Source organism: Python bivittatus, unplaced genomic scaffold (genome assembly GCF_059951505.1).
Source record: "Python bivittatus isolate LINGU-HERP-01145 unplaced genomic scaffold, Pbiv_v1 ctg000700_np1212, whole genome shotgun sequence".
Taxonomy (NCBI): Eukaryota; Metazoa; Chordata; class Lepidosauria; order Squamata; family Pythonidae; genus Python; species Python bivittatus.
This window is the reverse complement of record NW_028277098.1, coordinates 81626004-81644767: the sequence shown is the minus strand read 5'-3', so window position 1 is coordinate 81644767 and position 18764 is coordinate 81626004. Positions and strand designations below refer to the sequence as shown.

The window sequence follows — 18764 nt, the reverse complement described above, 5'->3', positions numbered from 1 at the left end:
AAGCAAAGTTTCTTTAAACTAATATTAGAGATGGAGAAATCACCAAATCTTCTCTGGGAGAGCATTAGAAAGATTTCATCATCTTCAGAGCAGTAGATAATACCCACCAGCCTCCTTCTTGTTTTTCTACATTCTGGATGATTGCATTTTTTGTGAAGGTGAGCTCATCTTCTCGCTGAGCTTTGTAGTCAAACAAAGCTTTGACAGCACACTAAAAGAAATGCACAAGAATGAGGCCAGGTAACTATGGCAATAATTGGGATGGATGTAAATATCCATGAAGGTGAAGCAATTATTGCTAAGGAATGATAGAAGAATCCACTTGTGATTTGGTATCTTTTTCTGCCTACTTATGACAGGATGAGAGAGAGAGACAGAGAGAGAGAAAGTTAACATTTGGAAAGGGATGTGTCAAGATCTGCAGTAAGAAAGCCAACAAAGCTGTATTAATGTGATTATGACATGTACATATGTGAATGAGCTATTTTACATTATATTTCTTGGATTTTGGAAAGTTATTAAAACCCTCCCTCACAAGATTAGGGAAATTACAGCACATAATTCACATTCATTCCTGCCTCTGCCAGCTGATAAATCTCACTGTGCTGTTCTTTTTTTTAACCATCTCAGAACGCAACTGTATTTGGCCACACAAGGAACTAAGAGGCAAACTACAGGTTAAGGTTAGAATTAGGATATAGGTAGTCCCCAGTTTAAGAATGAGTTCCGTTCCCAAGGTCTGTCCTTAAGTTGAATTTGTATGTAAGCTGGAACAGTATTATTGTATAATAGTGTATAAGTAGTATTGTGTAATTAACTCAAACCATCGTATATTTAATTTGAATCGTTGTATATTTAACTCAAATTTTGCTACAATAGGCTCCATTCTTAACTATGGGTCGTCCTTAAACTGAGCGTTCTTAACTTGGGAACTACTTATATCATGTTTCTTAAAATTCTGACAAACAATATTAATGGAAAAGTCTGATGCAAATCAAAACTGTAGTGCTGGAAATGGGAGTTTAACATTCCCCCACACTATTTCTTAACAAAAACTACTGTATCCAATACTATTATTAGCTCTGACAGTGAGAACATATAGGTATCTACACCAAAACTGGGTGTTCTTCCAGTCTCACCAGAAGGTCTTAAAAGACAAATTCACTAATACTTATTAGTCTAGTCAAGACATAAACCAAGATGTTAGGGAAAATACCTTAAAGGTTGGCATAGGGTTGGCCTCCACATAAAATCCTGGATTCCGTCCTTCATATAGAGCACCATAATCTGGTTCCTAATGAACAAAAATGCAATATAGTCCTTTGTACACTTCATTTGTTAATTATTTAGGCAAGGCTGTATACAAAACTGTTCAAAATGTGGCAGAATTATTTAATTAGCTAAAACAGGATACAGGAGGAATAAATCCATGGTGATCCCTCTGCAGAGAGAGGAACATGGGCAGTTATCAGATTAGGAGAAAAAAAAATCAGGTCTTTTGGCCATCTAGGCAGTACCACAAAACCTCCAACAAGGTTATCATTTCCAGGAAGCAAAACTCTAAAAACACCAAGTATGGTCCTAACTCCAACCCAGAAGGAAGATACTGGCCTCCACCCAGTGCAAACCTAGTGCCATACTCACTGCTGTCCCAATCTTCTCCAGTGTTTCTTCATTAATTGGATACCTCAACTTCATCTTGCGGTACAATGGGTGTTTCTCATAATAACTGATTAAATCCACCAGGCTATCAAATTCTGAATTGCCCAAGATGATTGTCTGGCCATCCTGCTGCACTCGGCAGTGCTTGATCTTCCCTTCAGCCCTGGAAGACAAAATATTAGCCCAGCAACTAATTTCCTAAATAACCATTTGATAATGGTTGAAGAATATTACACATAGGCAGTTAACATTTCGTTCAGTCATGCAGATATAAGAATTAATCCACAGCACTTGGTGAATGATGTACTCACCGAAAAGAGATTGCATAGGAGTTTGACTCACTCCTCTTGCGCACCAAAAAGGCCCCATCCCGGGGCACCCTCATCAGCATGTGCTCAGCCAAATTCCGGGTGAGATTAGCATGGTACCATCTGGGAATAAAAATACAATAATATAAGTGGCTTCCTAGGCAGCAATTCCTGATAAATACTTGGATGCTAAAATTAATTTTGCTTCAAGAAGGAAGGAAGGAAAGAAGGAAGAAGGAAAGAAGGAGAGAGAGAGAGAGAGGGAGAGGGAGGGAGGGAGGGAGGGAGGGAAAGAACGAAAGAAAGAAAGACAGAAAGAAAGAAAGAAAGAAAGAAAGAAAGAAAGAAAGAAAGAAAGAAAGAAAGAAAGAAAGAGAAAGAAAGAAAGAAAGAAAGAGAGGGAGGGAGGGAGGGAGGGAGGGAGGGAGGAGACAGACACTAGGCTGTACTGTTTCCCTGTAGGTTTTAAGACATGTTTGATGCCAAAAGTTACTGGATTCAACATTAAAAGCCGAGTCTTTTTTCTTTTTCAGTTCTGGTAGAGATGCAAAACTCGCTTGGTTAAAAAGTCAGAAGCAGGCCACATATGGCTTTTCCTGCAGGCCCTGGATTATGACTTTACTCCAACAAAGACATGCTAAAATATTACATTTTCACCAATATTAAACATAGTTAAAATGTTAACGAGAATTCCAAGCTGGCATGCAAAACCTGGTTACCACAAGCATAGATTTAGAGGTTGTGTGAGATGACAGGATATTGATGACAGTTGAGAGGTGGACAATTAAGACACCAAAAGGGAGGAAAAAAGGCATGATTCCATGGCTTACTCTTAACTGCAGATAAGTAACAAGAGTTATGTCATACCAGTACTAGGATAGGCAATTCTGTATGAGAAAATCAGATTATTTTTCTACCATGATCATGGCTTCAGTGAATACAACCAACAAAGCAAACTAGAAATGGTGATAATTCTTCCAGATCTCAGATGGTGATCAATCTAGAAATGGCGATAGATATTCTAGATTGCAGCTAGCCTGCCTCAGCTGCTTAAGAGGACAGGCACTCTAGTCTAACCCATCTGGAGGACACCAACTTGTTGCAAATTGATTAGATGGTAAGGTTTTATTAAAGATTTTATTTTATTTTATTAAAATCATTGGGTATTAATAAATAATAAATTTTAAACTGCATAGAAACAGTGCAAAGAAGTTAACAAACCAGAATAAATAGATCACTTTAAAAAGCTATCAAGAATAATTAAGGCTGACTTGAACCAGTTTGTTTTCTATATTAATTCAGTTGTAACAAATGGTCTGAATGCTCCAGCTGTATTTATTTAATTTAAAGAAAGAAATGAAATGTTCATGCTGAGAACAGGCGAAATGGCATGAAACTATAAAGATGTACTTTCTTTTCTGAAGCGAAGCAGATTAAAACACTATGCTGGAGGGCAATGCAATCAATGACGTAAAATGAGCAGTGAAGAGTGGTTTAAACTCAAAATCTTCACTCAATCTTTTAAATTCAAGCTTCAGCACTCCAAATTGTTCCTCATACTAACAATTGCAGACAGAATTCTATTAGAATTGGGGGATTAAAACATTTACTTGAATTTCTATGTTTCTGATAAACTTTGAAGGTGTGTCTACATGTCCTGGAAAAATGAAATGAGACAGGTTGCTGCAAAAAAGAGGGCCTTCTCAATTGTGAGACATCACTCATAGACTATCTTTCCTAGAGAAACTTGCCTGGCACCAACCTTACATCCTTTCAGCACCAAGCAGACAGAGTTTGATTTTTATCTTTTCTCTCTTTCCTGGGCTGTTTATTAACGGCATTTTATTGTTTTATTTTTTTTTTCCTTTTAATGATTTAAGATACTCTGACTGTACTAAGTAACTTTGTAATCTGCTAGAGAATGGATTGTTGAGTGGACTGGAAGTAGAATGAACCAAGAGAGAAAGAAGATAAAACCAGAAAGTAAGAGACTCCTTCTTCATTGGCTTACTCTTTGCTCTCATGAGCATTTGTCTGTGGCACAGGTTCTGTCAACCTCATTTCAAATTCATTGCATCTGAGTGGCACTTGCTGATAATGAGTAATGAGATCATAGAGGCTATTGAATACCAGGTTATCAGTGAGGAAGAATTTGGGGCTGCCAGCATCCTGCCGGGAATGGATCCGGCAGTGCTGCACTTTCCCATTGCGCCTGTGTAGGAGAAACAAAACAAAACAAGGATTAATTGTGCTCCCCTACACATGTTTATCCAGAAATAAACCCATAATACTCAGTGCACATTACTTTCTAGTAGATATATTTAGGGTTGCAGCCTAAGTTTATTTTTTCTTTAATGTCTCATTCTGGATTATGTTTGCCCAACAACACTAATTATACTGCCAGAAAATAAACATGAGAGAATGAGTCAGGTAATGACTGCAGGCTGCGTATTTGGTAATCCAATACCGTACTTTCTTTAACTTTAGTGGGGAGTGGGGGAAGGAGACCTATTCCGCTTGCTTGCACTGAGTTCTTCTCCTGGTTCCTCAAAGAATTAGCAGGTGCAATGCTGAAAACATATTTCATATTCCCCAAAGGAAGAGGATAAAGTAGCCATATATACTATGAGTGAACCCTGCAAGGCCCAACCTGAACTTTAAAAAGAGAAAACCAGCAAAGCTTGCCCACCCTAACAGAAAGTAGTAGCTTCTACTGTTTTGTCAAACTCTACCCAGACCAACTGTTGACTCAGAAAACTTGGCAGGCAGAGATTCAAGAACACAACTCTGGATAAGCTAGTTTTATTACCAATATTACAACAGCCAACATATTAGAAACCAACAACTGCAAATTTTAAGACTGAAGCCATATATGTAATGTTCAAATCTTAAATCTCCTTCTCCCACCCACACATCCTAGTGAGCTGAGAGCTGGTCATTTCTCCATAGGAGGAGCAGTGGACTGTTACCCTAACAGGCTTCTTTGGATCCAGGCCCTCTGTTTCTGACCTTGCCTATTCTAGCCCTCATGTTTTGTTTTGTTTTTCCTATAGAAAAGGCCCAGAGGATCCTGAAGAAGCAAATCCTCCTGCTGCTGTGAGTGCGTGCATGGAAACCTTTTTTTTTTTTAAACTACAATAAGAAACAGGTACCCTTCAGCCACCTTCTGCAAAATAAAACTGCTTCTACTTTTCCCTATGAATAAAATCTGTTTAGTTTAAAATGGCTTATTTCATTGTAGTCTGCAAAAGCTTTCAGTAACAATGTAGTAATGTAAAAGGTTGGGAACTACTGTTGTAGTTGACTCTGTCCTTATTTATTACCCAGACAAGCTTAAATACTGAAAATACTACTGAAAATGCAACAAGAATGGTAATAAAACAGCATATGCTTGCAAACATCCTCCTGTTTGCCATCTTCCCCAATTCTTACCTAAACCAGGCCAAATATGCAAATGCACTATTTCCCTAACAGACATAAACTTTTTGGATCTCATAGATGCAAAGCTGATGATCGTATTATTCCCCCATCTATGAATTTGTGCATTTTGGGTAACGATTCCATGCCCAAGGGATTCTTACCAGAAAGAAAGAGTGTAATCACCAACAAAGGTCTCACTTTCTCGCACCAAGAACGAGCCATCAGGGGCTCCAGTGTCTACACAATATTCGGTTAACAGCCTCTCTGCTATGTGGCGCCCATCACGCCCTGCTCCCAGCTTGCCATGGAACCACTTTTCAGTGGAATGGAGTTCAGTGCTGTTGCTTGTCTGGCATGGAAAGGAAAAGGAAACTCTTGATTTAGTAGCCTACAGACCAAGAGTGGCTGAATGGGAAGGTAGAAAGACACAGTTCTATTACTTTGGAAGGAAAGCACTCTCTCTTTTCCTAGTTATCCAAACCCAAGATTTAGCACAACAGGAAACCAGGACTCTCCTGAATTTCCCCAAATTTCTTTATTCTGCTATTGCACCAGAGCATAAACAAACAGATAAATGTAAAAAGGCTCAAATCATGTATCTCTTGCCTCCAGGCAACATGAAATGTTAACATTTCAGAAAACAATTCACTTAAACCAAACAGCAAACTATTTTAGAAAGTTGCATAACATAGCATTTTATGTTTATAACTCATAATTGTTTCTGGCTGTGTCCTGTACCCCATAATTGTTTCTGGCTATGTGCTGTACCCCAGTGTTCTTTCATTTCATTCTTCAAAAGCAGAAACAAAGGATGTCCCTCCGAGGCTCTTCTTTCTTATCCCCATAAGCAGCCCCCCTCTAATGAATGTGCCAGAAAAAGGAGAATGAGGTTTCCAAGCCTGAGCGGTGGGAGAGCCAGCCAGCAAAATCCAAAGCATTAGGGCTCAGCAAAATTTTGGATTCAGTTGGGAAGAGCTGGTTTGTACCATACAGGAGTGTGAATGCAGTATCCATCAATGAGTCATTAAAAGCAACTGCATTTGTTTCTAGGATTGCATAACTGCCATGGAAGGCTCCCTGCATGCTTGGGACAAAGGCACAGCTGTTTTAATAAGTCTCAGACAAGTGCTGCCTTTGTTCTGCATGTTCTGAACAACTATTTAAAATCAAATCAAATCTGAAGCATCATAGAGTTCTACAAAGCACATGTATTCCAGACAATCTCCTCCAACCCCCTTCTTCTTAGCCCTTTCATTACTGCAAGCAGAAAGTATAAATGTGCCCTTCTTCTAACTCTTTCCAAACTGACCTTAGTCCTAGTTTTCAACTTCATCAATGTTGAGTGGGACTGTCATTACAAAGTTACATTCTTCCCACAGGAGATTCAAGATGGGTAAGACTAAACAGACAGCTCCTTCCAATTCAAGAAAGAGCAGATTCTTCCAGATTTCTTCCCTTCAAAGACTAAGAAGAATGAAGATGTCCAACCCCTTCCCAGTATATCACAAGATCATATAAATGGAGAACATGTAATGGAAGGGACCTTATGGGCCATCTAGTCCAACCCCTTGGTCAATGCAGAAATCCACTAAATCATCCTGCCTCTGCTTGAAAACCTTCAAAGAGGGTGAGTCTACCACTCTTCTAAGTAGAATGACCCACTGTTTAACAGTTCTTACCACCAGAAAATTCCTATGATTCAGCCATGTTTGGATGACTTCTTTCACATACCTCCTTTTGCTCCTCTTCCTCCTCATTTCCTAAATCACTGGTTGTTTCTCCAGAGTAATAGATCTTGCTGCTGGTCAGGACAAAATAATGGGGATTCCAGTCCTGTCAAAACATACAACAGTAATTAAGTTGATCCTAGAATAGTCTCTTTCAAGGCTCTATAAAATTCACTAATCTGGATTATGAAGGTTCTATATGACAACAGGAGGAAAAAAAACCCCATTATCCTGAGGCTCTCATGAATTAACTGCTAAGCATTGTTGTTAAAATGGAATGCTCATTCAAAAGAATGATTTGCTGATATTAATACTGAGAGTTGTTTAACACTTTCCTCAAATAAGTTTTGCAAATCTGAAAGCTAGGGAAATACAAAACTGTTTCTATCTCTAAACAATGGGCCCAGAAATTGTAGGTAGAAAAATTTCCTCTAAGTCTCCTGAGTAGCGCTCCCCTGCAATCTTCTGTCCAAACTACCACCATACAGAATAGGCTGGGTTGAGAGATGGCATAAATTATTTAAATTTATAACCAAGCCAGATATGTGTAAATGTCATAATCACATACTCCTTTTCTGTTTTATCTAGGCTGGCATTTTCAGCATCCCTGACAAATTGAATCAAATGATCATGGTACATGACTTTTTCAGGCCAAGAGCCACCCTTTCAAATAGTACTGCAAGCTGCGTCCAAATGGGTGGAGTTGAAATCAAAGAAGTATGGCCACAACAGCATTAAAGTAATTAAATATAATTAATATGACTATTGAGAACCAATTTGGTGTAGTGGTTAAAGGCGCTGGACTAGAAACCAGGAGACTGTGAGTTCTAGTCCTGCCTTAAACACAACGCCAGCTGGGTGACCTTGGTCCAGTCACTCACAGCCCTAGGAGGAAGGAGCTGGCAAGCCACTTCAGAAAAAAGGCTGCCAAGAAAACTACAGGCAGTCATCAGAAATCAAGACTGATTTGAAGGCACAATAATAATATAAATAATTTTAAAAATCAGATGTATTTAATAATTTTCTCCTTCTGTCAAATTAAAGCAGGAGTGAATAATTTTTTCCCAGGCCAGAGATATGGAACAGCATGCTACTGATCCCCAGTCCAAAAGTTAAGTGTGGCCCTGTCTGCCACATAAAAAATTACAATTTGGTAACATTTGGTAAGCGCTGGGAATTATATGCAAGGATTTATGGGGCTATGGTCAACCCTGGGGCCTCAAAGTTGTGCACCTCTGTATTAAAATTATAATGCAAATTATAGCAAGTTTTGGAAATTTCTGGGGAATTGAGTCCCAGACTAGGAGGGGTGTGTGTATGCAGCCCCAGAACTGCACCCTAGGTAAGATCATACAGATCAGCTAGCTCCAAGTAATAATAACACAATACAAAGAAACCCACGTGGTTGATTGGGTCTTCGAGATAGAGAATTCCATTCTTTATTGAGTTGCTGATGTCATTCTCTGAATACACTGCAGATGATGGTACTTCTTCATAAGCACTACCCTCAGCCAGTTTCTTGTGCTGAAGCAAGAAATATACATGTCAGGTTCTTTTAGCAAAATACTAAAAACCTAGACTGGAATTAGGACAGAGTGTTTTGTTCCACTGCCAAATTAACTACACTCCTTTGTGGTCCTAGAGTCATTTGTATTTCCCAGCTGAGCCAACTTCTTTCTGATTTGGTGCAGCACATCTGGAATTGCCGAGAGAGAGAGAGAGAGAGAAAGAACACACAACATTTTTCTTTGTAATACTGAAATTTTTATGGGCTGATTTTCCTTTGGCAGGAATTGCTTCACCCCTCCTCTTGGTTCTGGTCTCAAGTCAATCTCTCAGTTCAGTTACTGTGGTGACTCTGCATCTTCCCTTCACATTTCCCCCTTTATAAATATCTATCACTTTTTAAAAAAAAAAAAACTTACTGGGCAAATGCAGAAGGGATGGCAGGGCCCTGTTATTTCTGAGCTCTTCTGTCAGACAGCTGCAAGGAAGAACTGATCGGCTCATGTAATTCTCAACATTTTGAAGCTAGTGATGGTGAAGACTTCTAACTGCATTTGAGGGACTGATCAGTGGAAATAATGGCAGTATGGAAATGCCCTTAGAGTTACCTGCTTTTTCATGGCAACCACATATGAAATTTCTCCAACAACAAAATAGTTTACACTCTAAGCCAGTGAAAACTTCCCTGATAAAGTGTGGTGGGAAAAAAAATGAAGTGGCTTTGGAAGGTCTTATGAGGTAAAAGATCTGTGGGAATGTTGAAGACATAAAATTAGCATGTCTCCAGGTTGGGGAGTGGGCACTACATTTCATTTGGTACTGATATTCATTTCTAGACTGTAAGTTCTAGAATATCAGGCGTATTCTAGAAAACTGTAAAAATGCTGTCCTCTAGAGATCTTTCCCTGAAAGTCATAACGTTTAATTTCTGTTTGGATTTTCTGATGCGTTTGGCAGAATTTCTGCCAGCATATTTAAGGAATTCAGTAAGTTGCAGTCCCAATACAACTTGAAAGCACCAAGTTAAGGAAGGCTGGCTTAAGAACTAAGGGAACCATTGTTTTTTAATCTCATTTGCAATGTAGGAAGTATAGCTGTGAAAGTTTTTTGTATGGGGTTATTCTCCTAAGACAGTTATAAATATGTCACACTCACCTACTTAATAGTTAAAATGCAATGCTGATAGAAGTTTTGTAGGCCTCATGTGAATCAAAACATGCCTAGTTCAAAGCCAAGATTTATAGCATTCCTGCTCCTGCAGATTAACAATTGTTTAGATTCTAAAGAGCAGGTATTCTGAAATAAATTGCAGGAAGGTATTGGGGGTAGCGTGGGGGGAGGTTAAGAAACATCAGTGCCTACATCACTGTTTTCATAGACCACATTCACTAAGGCCACAAAAAGAGCTTACCTTTATGAGAATCTTCCTCTTCAGCTGGTTTGGAGATGGCAGACCATCAGCAGAGATATCTACTGGTTTGGTTAGCAGCATGTCCCCAAAGACCTTCTTAAAGTTCTGAGCCATATTCCTCTGCTGGGCAATGCTGCAATGGTCTTCAATGGATAAGATAACAGGATAACTTAAAGGAAACAAAATCAATAAGAGTAAGTATGATTATAAGTACACTAGTGCTAATCCTAATTCTGTTATCGCTTTGCCTAATTGGGCTTTCAGATCAATTCCCTGAAGAATTATCACATGACTCCTATAAGATCTGTTCAGCTATCACTGTAGTTCTACCAGCACTGCATGCGCCCTTTAAGATCAAGTCCACAGCCATAAGACTGAGCATTTCATTTTGGAAACAAACGCTGGAATACGGAAGAAATTGAGGTTTTAGAATCCCATTACTGTGTCAATTCAAAAGACACCAAATGTTGGCACTGATACTGTGATTCTTTTGGAATATAGAAAATACACTTAATGTAGTAATAGATAAAATACCAGGTTCCCCCCCCCCCCCCCAGTTCAAGAGTATATTGTTTTCAAGAGTGCATGTTTCTAATCTTCTGGGTTGTGAGAAAAATACCTGAAATGCCTGCTGAAATTTCTGGAGCAAATTTCATACCAAAGAAGTTGAAGAAGAAAGTCTTCTACTAGCTAGAGACACAATTTCAGTGTTCTACACAACTTTAATACCCCACTCTTGATTACAAAAATGTATATATGCCATATTTTTTTTAAAATGCAGAATTAATGATTAAATAAGATTAAATGTGCCTCAAATGTAAAGATTTTATAGAATCCTGCATTGTTGGTGCAGAAATACACACACACACACACAGAGATCCCTCTGCATAAGCATAATCATTTGCATTAATTTAGAGTAAGACTACCTGCTATTATGGCAGTGCAACATTCACATACGTATATTCCAGCCTGACACTGAAACAATAATTTATAGACAGGTATGAGTCCACATGAAAGAAATCTTTAGTGCTCAGGTATCTGAGCTAGAGAAAGGCAAATTTCCAAAGGATAAGATTTCACAACTGGTGTTTTACTTACTCAGAAGTCACAAAAGCATGCTCCTTGATGGTGGTGAGAACATCAGAAAATTTAATTTTTGTAGTTAATGTGTGTCCATGATAAATCACAGGCATCCCATCAGGACCATCCCAGCAATCAACTGAAAAGATAGCAAGTTAAAATTATAACTAAATGCTCATCAATGCAAGTTAAGAATTAATAATCCTAGATGAAATCAAGAGGCATCCAAGGGCAAGTATAAACAGCTGTTTGTCATCTAACAATCCAAGTAGAACACATTTTAATGAAGATAATTTCCTTATTTCTCTGGAGTAGAAGTGGTACAGCAAAGAAAGGCATTTCAAAACAATTTTGGGAACATAACGTGCAATGCACTGATAATACCCCTAGTTCCATGGCACTGAAGAAGCACCGTTCATTTCAAGGTCACAAGCAAGCCTTCCTTGAAAGGTTTCTGACCAAAGAACTCTGGGCTGAGGTTACATATACAGTGGGGCAAAAAAGTATTTAGTCAGCCACCAATTGTGCAAGTTCTCCCACTTAAAAAGATGAGAGAGGCCTGTAATTTTCATCATAGGTATACCTCAACTATGAGAGACAAAATGGGGAAAAAAATCCAGAAAATCACATTGTCTGATTTTTAAAGAATTTATTTGCAAATCATGGTGGAAAATAAGTATTTGGTCAATATCAAAAGTTCATCTCAATACTTTGTTATATATCCTTTGTTGGCAATGACAGAGGTCAAACGTTTTCTGTAAGTCTTCACAAGGTTTTCACACACTGTTGCTGGTATTTTGGCCCATTCCTCCATGCAGATCTCCTCTAGAGCAGGGATGTTTTGGGGCTGTCGCTGGGCAACACGGACTTTCAACTCCCTCCAAAGGTTTTCCATGGGGTTGAGATCTGGAGACTGGCTAGGCCACTCCAGGACCTTGAAATGCTTTTTACAAAGCCACTCCTTCGTTGCCCGGGTGGTGTGTTTGGGATCATTGTCATGCTGAAAGACCCAGCCACGTTTCATCTTCAATGCCCTTGCTGATGGAAGGAGGTGTTCACTCAAAATCTCACGATACATGGCCCCATTCATTCTTTCCTTTACACGGATCAGTCATCCTGGTCCCTTTGCAGAAAAACAGCCCCAAAGCATGATGTTTCCACCCCCATGCTTCACAGTAGGTATGATGTTCTTTGGATGCAACTCAGCATTCTCTCTCCTCCAAACACGACGAGTTGAGTTTAGACCAAAACGTTCTACTTTGGTTTCATCTGACCATATGACATTCTCCCAATCCTCTTCTGGATCATCCAAATGCTCTCTAGCAAACTTCAGACAGGCCCGGACATGTACTGGCTTAAGCAGGGGGACACGTCTGGCACTGCAGGATTTGAGTCCCTGGCAGCATAGTGTGTTACTGATGGTAGCCTTTGTTACTTTGGTCCCAGCTCTCTGCAGGTCATTCACTAGGTCCCCCCGTGTGGTTCTGGGATTTTTGTTCACCATTCTTGTGATCATTTTGACCCCACAGGGTGAGATCTTGCGTGGAGCCCCAGATCGAGGGAGATTATCAGTGGTCTTATATGTCTTCCATTTTCTAATTATTGCTCCCACAGTTGATTTCTTCACATCAAGCTGCTTGCCTATTGCAGATTCAGTCTTCCCAGCCTGGTGCAGGTCTACAATTTTGTCTCTGGTGTCCTTCAACAGCTCTTTGGTCTTGGCCATAGTGGAGCTTGAAGTGTGACTGTTTGAGGTTGTGGACAGGTGTCTTTTATACTGATAACAAGGTCAAACAGGTGCCATTACTACAGGTAATGGGTGGAGGACAGAGGAGCCTCTTAAAGAAGTAGTTACAGGTCTGTGAGAGCCAGACATCTTGCTTGTTTGTAGGTGACCAAATACTTATTTTCCACCATGATTTGCAAATAAATTCTTTAAAAATCAGACAATGTGATTTTCTGGATTTTTTTTCTCATTTTGTCTCTCATAGTTGAGGTATACCTATGATGAAAATTACAGGCCTCTCTCATCTTTTTAAGTGGGAGAACTTGCACAATTGGTGGCTAACTAAATACTTTTTTGCCCCACTGTATATGTTTGAAACTACCTTTATTGTTGACTATCCACCTAGCCCAACGTAATCTACTTTAACGAGCAGGGTCTCACAAACCTCCAGGCAGTCTTTCATATCCCTTGCAATCTGATTCTTTTAACTGGGATATTCATTATGTAAAATGCACACTCCACCACTGATCCAGCTCCCACTCCTTATGTGCAATTTCTCTCAGGTTCACTATGAGATCAGCCTTTCCTGATCATTATTAGGCGGATGAGGAAAGAAAATGGGAAGAGACCAACACTCACGTTCAATACAGCGGCATCCCATGCGCAGGCAACGGGCATAGGCTTCCAAGGAAGACTCACTTGAGAACTGATCTCCTGTCAAGTACCTATGATGAAGGGGCAGTTGTGTTGGACCATCACAATAATATCAAAAAGATATAGCAGTAGCTCAAATGCAACAGAGAATTTACCAGTAATTCTTTTTCATGTACACTATCCAATCAGTGTACTCTCCCTCAGGTGCCCAAAGGTTCACCTCCACAGTATATTGGGGTAGCACTAGATGCTTATACTCATCCCAGCCCCACACTGCTCCACTCCAAAATTTCCTCTTCCCTCAAAAGGTTGGAAACAACAGAATGAGGTGTACTTTTAGATTGTCCATGTCAGGTTTCTCATCATCCTGAGATCCCTAAATTACTGAGTCATGTGTTAACCTGCTGCTATAAATGGCAAGCAAAACTCAACAGGCAACTCATGATTTTCAGGGATATGTAAGACAGTATATTCCAAGAATTGCATTTTTCTCCCAGAAGGTGCTTTTCACACAGTTTTGCACACAACTAATGGTCTTTCCTCAAAGCAGAGTGAGGTAAAAACAAGAGAAAGCGTTAGTAAGAAAAACCCATCTTTTCCATTACGTGTTATGAGAAGATGAGATCCAATAGTGGGACAAGGGATTGTTCATGTCCTCTGGGCGTGTGACATCAAATTCCGAGTTCCAGATGCTGTTCTCTTTGGAAAACAGGAAGGTGAGAAACTGTCCAAGAAGAAGAATGGAAAAAAAAGGGGGGGGTGAAAGAGGGAACACTAAACCCGAACATCTTAGCTGTTTCTTTCAGACTTCCCCAACCTGACTCCCTCCAGATGTATTGGATTACAGATCCCATAATTTGGAAAACATGCTAGATTATGATGCTAGGAGGGAGTCTGACTGAGGAAATCTGGTACGGATCAGTTGAAGCTTCTGGGTGGTCTTCAAGGGCAGCCCCATGTAGACAGCATTGCAATAATCAGGTGACTAGGGCATGAGTGACTATCTGAAGGGCCCCCAATCCTGGAAAAGGCACAACTGGCATACCAGATGGAGTTGTGCAAAGGCCTTCTTAGCCACAGCGGACACCTGATCTTCAACCAGGAGCTGTGAGTCCAGAAAAACACCCAATTGCACACCAACCTTGAAGGGGGAAGTGCAATCCCATCCACGGTCAAAAATGGAATATCCCCATATCTGGCTGGCTGAAACACCCATAGCCACTAGGTCTTGGTAGGATTGAGTCAGAGTTTCTCCCCATCCAAACCCACACAGCCTCCATGCACTGGAACAGAAACTTGACAGATAATTTGGCTGGCCCAGGGTCAAAAGATATAACTGGGCATCATCAGCACACTGATGATACCAAACCTCAAACTGGTGGATGATCTCACCCAGCGGTTTCATGTAGATGTTGAAAAGGAGGGGAGAGAGAGTAAGCATGCAGGGTGACAACAAATCCATCAATATGACCTAAAAACTGTCTGGAACAACTACATTCTAATCTGTTTGAATCTCAATACTGACCAAAGGCCAATTGCTAAGAAGTCCTTGGCTTATGGAGGCACAATATATACATCTGCCTATGAGAAAGTCTCTAGAACTTTTATTAGGTCCAGAAACCAACAAAACCCCAGTCAATTGTATGCTTTCTATATAATTATACATACTGTATATTCTGCCTCAAACTAATTATCCTTACTCATAATTTCTAGGATTACACAATTGCCCAGTACCGTTACAACTGATTAAATATACAGGTAGTCCTTGCCTAATGACCACAATTGGGACTGGAATCTCAGTTGTTGAGTGAACCAGTCATTAAGTGAGATGCCCATGTGACTCCTTCGCTGAACGACTGCAATCTGGGCGCTCCAGGTTGTGGCCATTAAGTGATCTCCCAGGTTATTAAGCAGACGCAGCTAAAGAGCTGTCTGCTGAGGGATTTCAAGTCCGTGTGGAGCTGAAATCCTTTAGCAGACAAGCTCTTTTGCTCCATCCACTTTCCCCTCTCCTCTCTCAGCAGTGAACAGAACACCTGAAGATCTGAGGTCTATTACTGCCCAGCACTGAAGGAGGAGGGGAAACCTCACAGCAGTGTGAAGGAAGGGATCTCAAATCCTGAAGATCTGAGGTCCATGCCTTTGCACCGCTGAAGGGAGAGGGGAAACCTCACAGTGGTATGAAGGCAGGGACTCAAATTCTGAAGATCTGAGTTCCACGCCTTCACACCCCTGAAGTGGGAGGGGAAACCTTGCAGTGGTGTGAAGACAGGGACCTCAAATCCTGAAGATTTGAGCTCCATAACTCCCCATCTGCTTGCAACCTTTCCTGCCGGCTTCAAATAGGGAGGGCAAATTTCCGAGGTTGTTGTAATTTTGAACTGCTGTTAAACGAATGGTCGTTAAGCAAGGACTACCTGTAATTCCAGCAGTAACCAATGAGAAGTCTTAGTTCTCTTCTCAGAAAAGTCAAAGTTGTAACTTATTTAATATTTTAAATTGGAAGAAGAGATCTACACAAAAGAGGAAAGATAACTTGCTACAAGATTCCTTTCCTATCATGTATGGAACTGACCTTTATAATACATTATAGTGTTACTTACTACAGTGTAGTGCAGAGAACACTGTTATCAAGGATTTGTGAGTTGTAAAGCCAGCTGCCTACACCATTTTTTTTCAATTTGTTTTTAATGAGGAGAGTCTTGAGAGTCTTACCTCATCTAAAGAAAAATAAGGTTCTTCAATTACCCTCAATGGATCCGACAAGTAGGTAAACATAAAATCTTGCACCAAGGAAAGGTTAGCAGCCCAAAGCTCCTGCACACATGAAGATGGAAAAAGGTAGACCTTTAGAAGCCAGACATTATATTCACTACAGTGCTCAAACTATTTTGTAAGCGTTCTCTTTCCAGCCTTATACAGTAATAGCCTTGCAAAGTAGCAAGTAATTATTATCCCTGTATTGCTGATGGAAAGCTAAGTGGGACTGGAATGATACAGAACCATATGGCTGAAAGGGATCTTGAAGTCCAACCTCCTGGCCACAGCAGGAATCCTCATACTATCTCAGACAAATGACTATCCAACCTTTGCTTGAAAACCTCCAGTAATGGAGCACCGAGTCCAAGAGACAGGACCATCTTTGTCACTCTCCTCTGCACTCTTTCCAGTTCCTCAGCATCCTTCATCTACTGCAGTGACCAGAACCGGACAAATCATTCCGGGTGCAGCCTGACTGGTGCAACATATAACAGAACAATCACTCCCTATGATCTCAACACTATCCCTCTATTGATACAGCTGTAATGGTACATGGGAATGACCCTGAGAGATGGGGGAAGAGCCACAGCTAGGAGAACAGTCAGATATGAGGCAGCTTAGCCCGCAGCAGCAACAGAGCTGTGGCAAATGTCTCAAAAGGGACCCTCTCTAGTTTCTTGGGTTGTAAAGGCAATGGGGGAGAAATGTACTTTCAGACTTGCAAGATTCTATTAATGTAACCTTACAATAAAGTAGAATTCCACAAGTTGTACTGCTGAGCCAGGTACAACCTACTTGTACTTGTGCATCTATTTTTTTTTCCTACCTAAGTGCAGAACTTTACATTTCTTGCCACTGAATTGCATATTGTTGGCTAGGGCCCAATGTCAAGTCTATCAAGATCTTTAAACTTCTGAGCCTGTTTTGTGAAGTTTATCAACCTGCACCATACCCCCACAAAACTTTGTGTCATCTGCAAATTTGATGAGCATCACTTCTATCCCCTCATCTAAGTCGTTTAGATTTAGCTACTCAGCTATAAAGCCCAGTGGATGGCCTGGAAAAATACTTATTTTTAAGCTTAACTTGCATGTGGCAGATGGCTAGGATGATAAACTTTGAAAACCTAGAGTATCTTGCTTCTTGAAGAAAGTGAGAGACGTACAGTCAGGTCCAGAAATATTGGGACATCGACACAATTCTAACATCTTTGGCTCTATACATCACAATGGATTTGGAATGAAACAAACACAATGTGCGTTAACTGCAGACTGTCAGCTTTAATTTGAGGGTATGTACATCCAACTCAGGTGAACGGTGTAGGAATTACAACAGTTTGCATATCTGCCTCCCACTTGTTAAGGGACCAAAAGTAATGGGACAATTGGCTTCTCAGCTGTTCCATGGCCAGGTGTGTGATATCCCCTCAGTACCCCAATTACAATGTGCAGATAAAAGGCCCAGAGTTCATTTCAAGTGTGCTATTTGCATTTGGAATCTGTTGCTGTCAACTCTCAAGATGAGATCCAAAGAGCTGTCACTATCAGTGAAGCAAGCCATCATTAGGCTGAAGAAACAAAACAAACCCATCAGAGAGGTAGCAAGAACATTAGGCGTGGCCAAAACAACTGTTTGGAACATTCTCAAAAGAAGGAACGCACCGGTGAGCTCAGCAACACCAAAAGACCCGGGAGACAACGGAAAACAACTGTGGTGGATGACCGAAGAATCCTTTCCCTGGTGAAGAAAACACCCTTCACAACAGTTGGCCAGATCAAGAACACTCTCCAGGAGGTAGGTGTATGTGTGTCAAAGTCAACAATCAAAAGAAGACTTCACCAGAGTGAATACAGAGGGTTCACCACAAGATATAAACCATTGGTGAGCCTCAAAAACAGGAAGGCCAGATTAGAGTTTGCCAAACGACATCTAAAAAAGCCTTCACAGTTCTGGAACGACATCCTATGGACAGATGAGACCAAGATCAACTTGTACCAGAGTGATGGGAAGAGAAGAGTATGGAGAAGGAAAGGAACTGCTCATGATCCTAAGCATACCACCTCATCAGTGAAGCATGGTGGTGGTAGTGTCATGGCGTGGGCATGTATGGCTGCCAATGGAACTGGTTCTCTTGTATTTACTGATGATGTGACTGCTGACAAAAGCAGCAGGATGAATTCTGCAGTGTTTTGGGCAATATTATCTGCTCACATTCAGCCAAATGCTGCAGAACTCATTGGACGGCGCTTCACAGTACAGATGGACAATGACCCAAAGCATACTGCAAAAGCAACCAAAGAGTTTTTGAAGGGACAGAAGTGGAATGTTATGCAATGGCCAAGTCAATCACCTGACCTGAATCCCATTGAGTATGCATTTCACTTGCTGAAGACAAAACTGAAGGGAAAATGCCCCAAGAACAAGCAGGAACTGAAGACAGTTGCAGTAGAGGCCTGGCAGAGCATCACCAGGGATGAAACCCAGCGTCTGGTGATGTCTATGCATTCCAG

The 18764-nt window shown here is 40.6% G+C and overlaps 1 protein-coding gene across 3 annotated transcripts in view; it reads right to left on the bottom strand.

Annotated features, from left to right (window-relative positions):
- Nucleotides 1–18764, bottom strand: part of PLCG1 (phospholipase C gamma 1) — a 93634-nt gene that overhangs the window by 20047 nt on the left and 54823 nt on the right. For all 3 annotated transcript variants that reach the window (XM_088153515.1, XM_088153516.1, XM_088153517.1), the window contains exons 9-21: nt 16210–16311; nt 14100–14218; nt 13480–13565; nt 11133–11253; nt 10035–10203; nt 8519–8641; nt 7122–7223; nt 5552–5739; nt 3982–4182; nt 1974–2093; nt 1645–1825; nt 1217–1294; nt 108–211 (exon numbers count right to left, since the gene is read on the bottom strand). In XM_088153515.1, the coding sequence (XP_088009641.1) occupies nt 108–211; nt 1217–1294; nt 1645–1825; nt 1974–2093; nt 3982–4182; nt 5552–5739; nt 7122–7223; nt 8519–8641; nt 10035–10203; nt 11133–11253; nt 13480–13565; nt 14100–14218; nt 16210–16311 (1694 nt within the window). The remainder of the gene's footprint in view (nt 1–107; nt 212–1216; nt 1295–1644; nt 1826–1973; nt 2094–3981; nt 4183–5551; nt 5740–7121; nt 7224–8518; nt 8642–10034; nt 10204–11132; nt 11254–13479; nt 13566–14099; nt 14219–16209; nt 16312–18764) is intronic.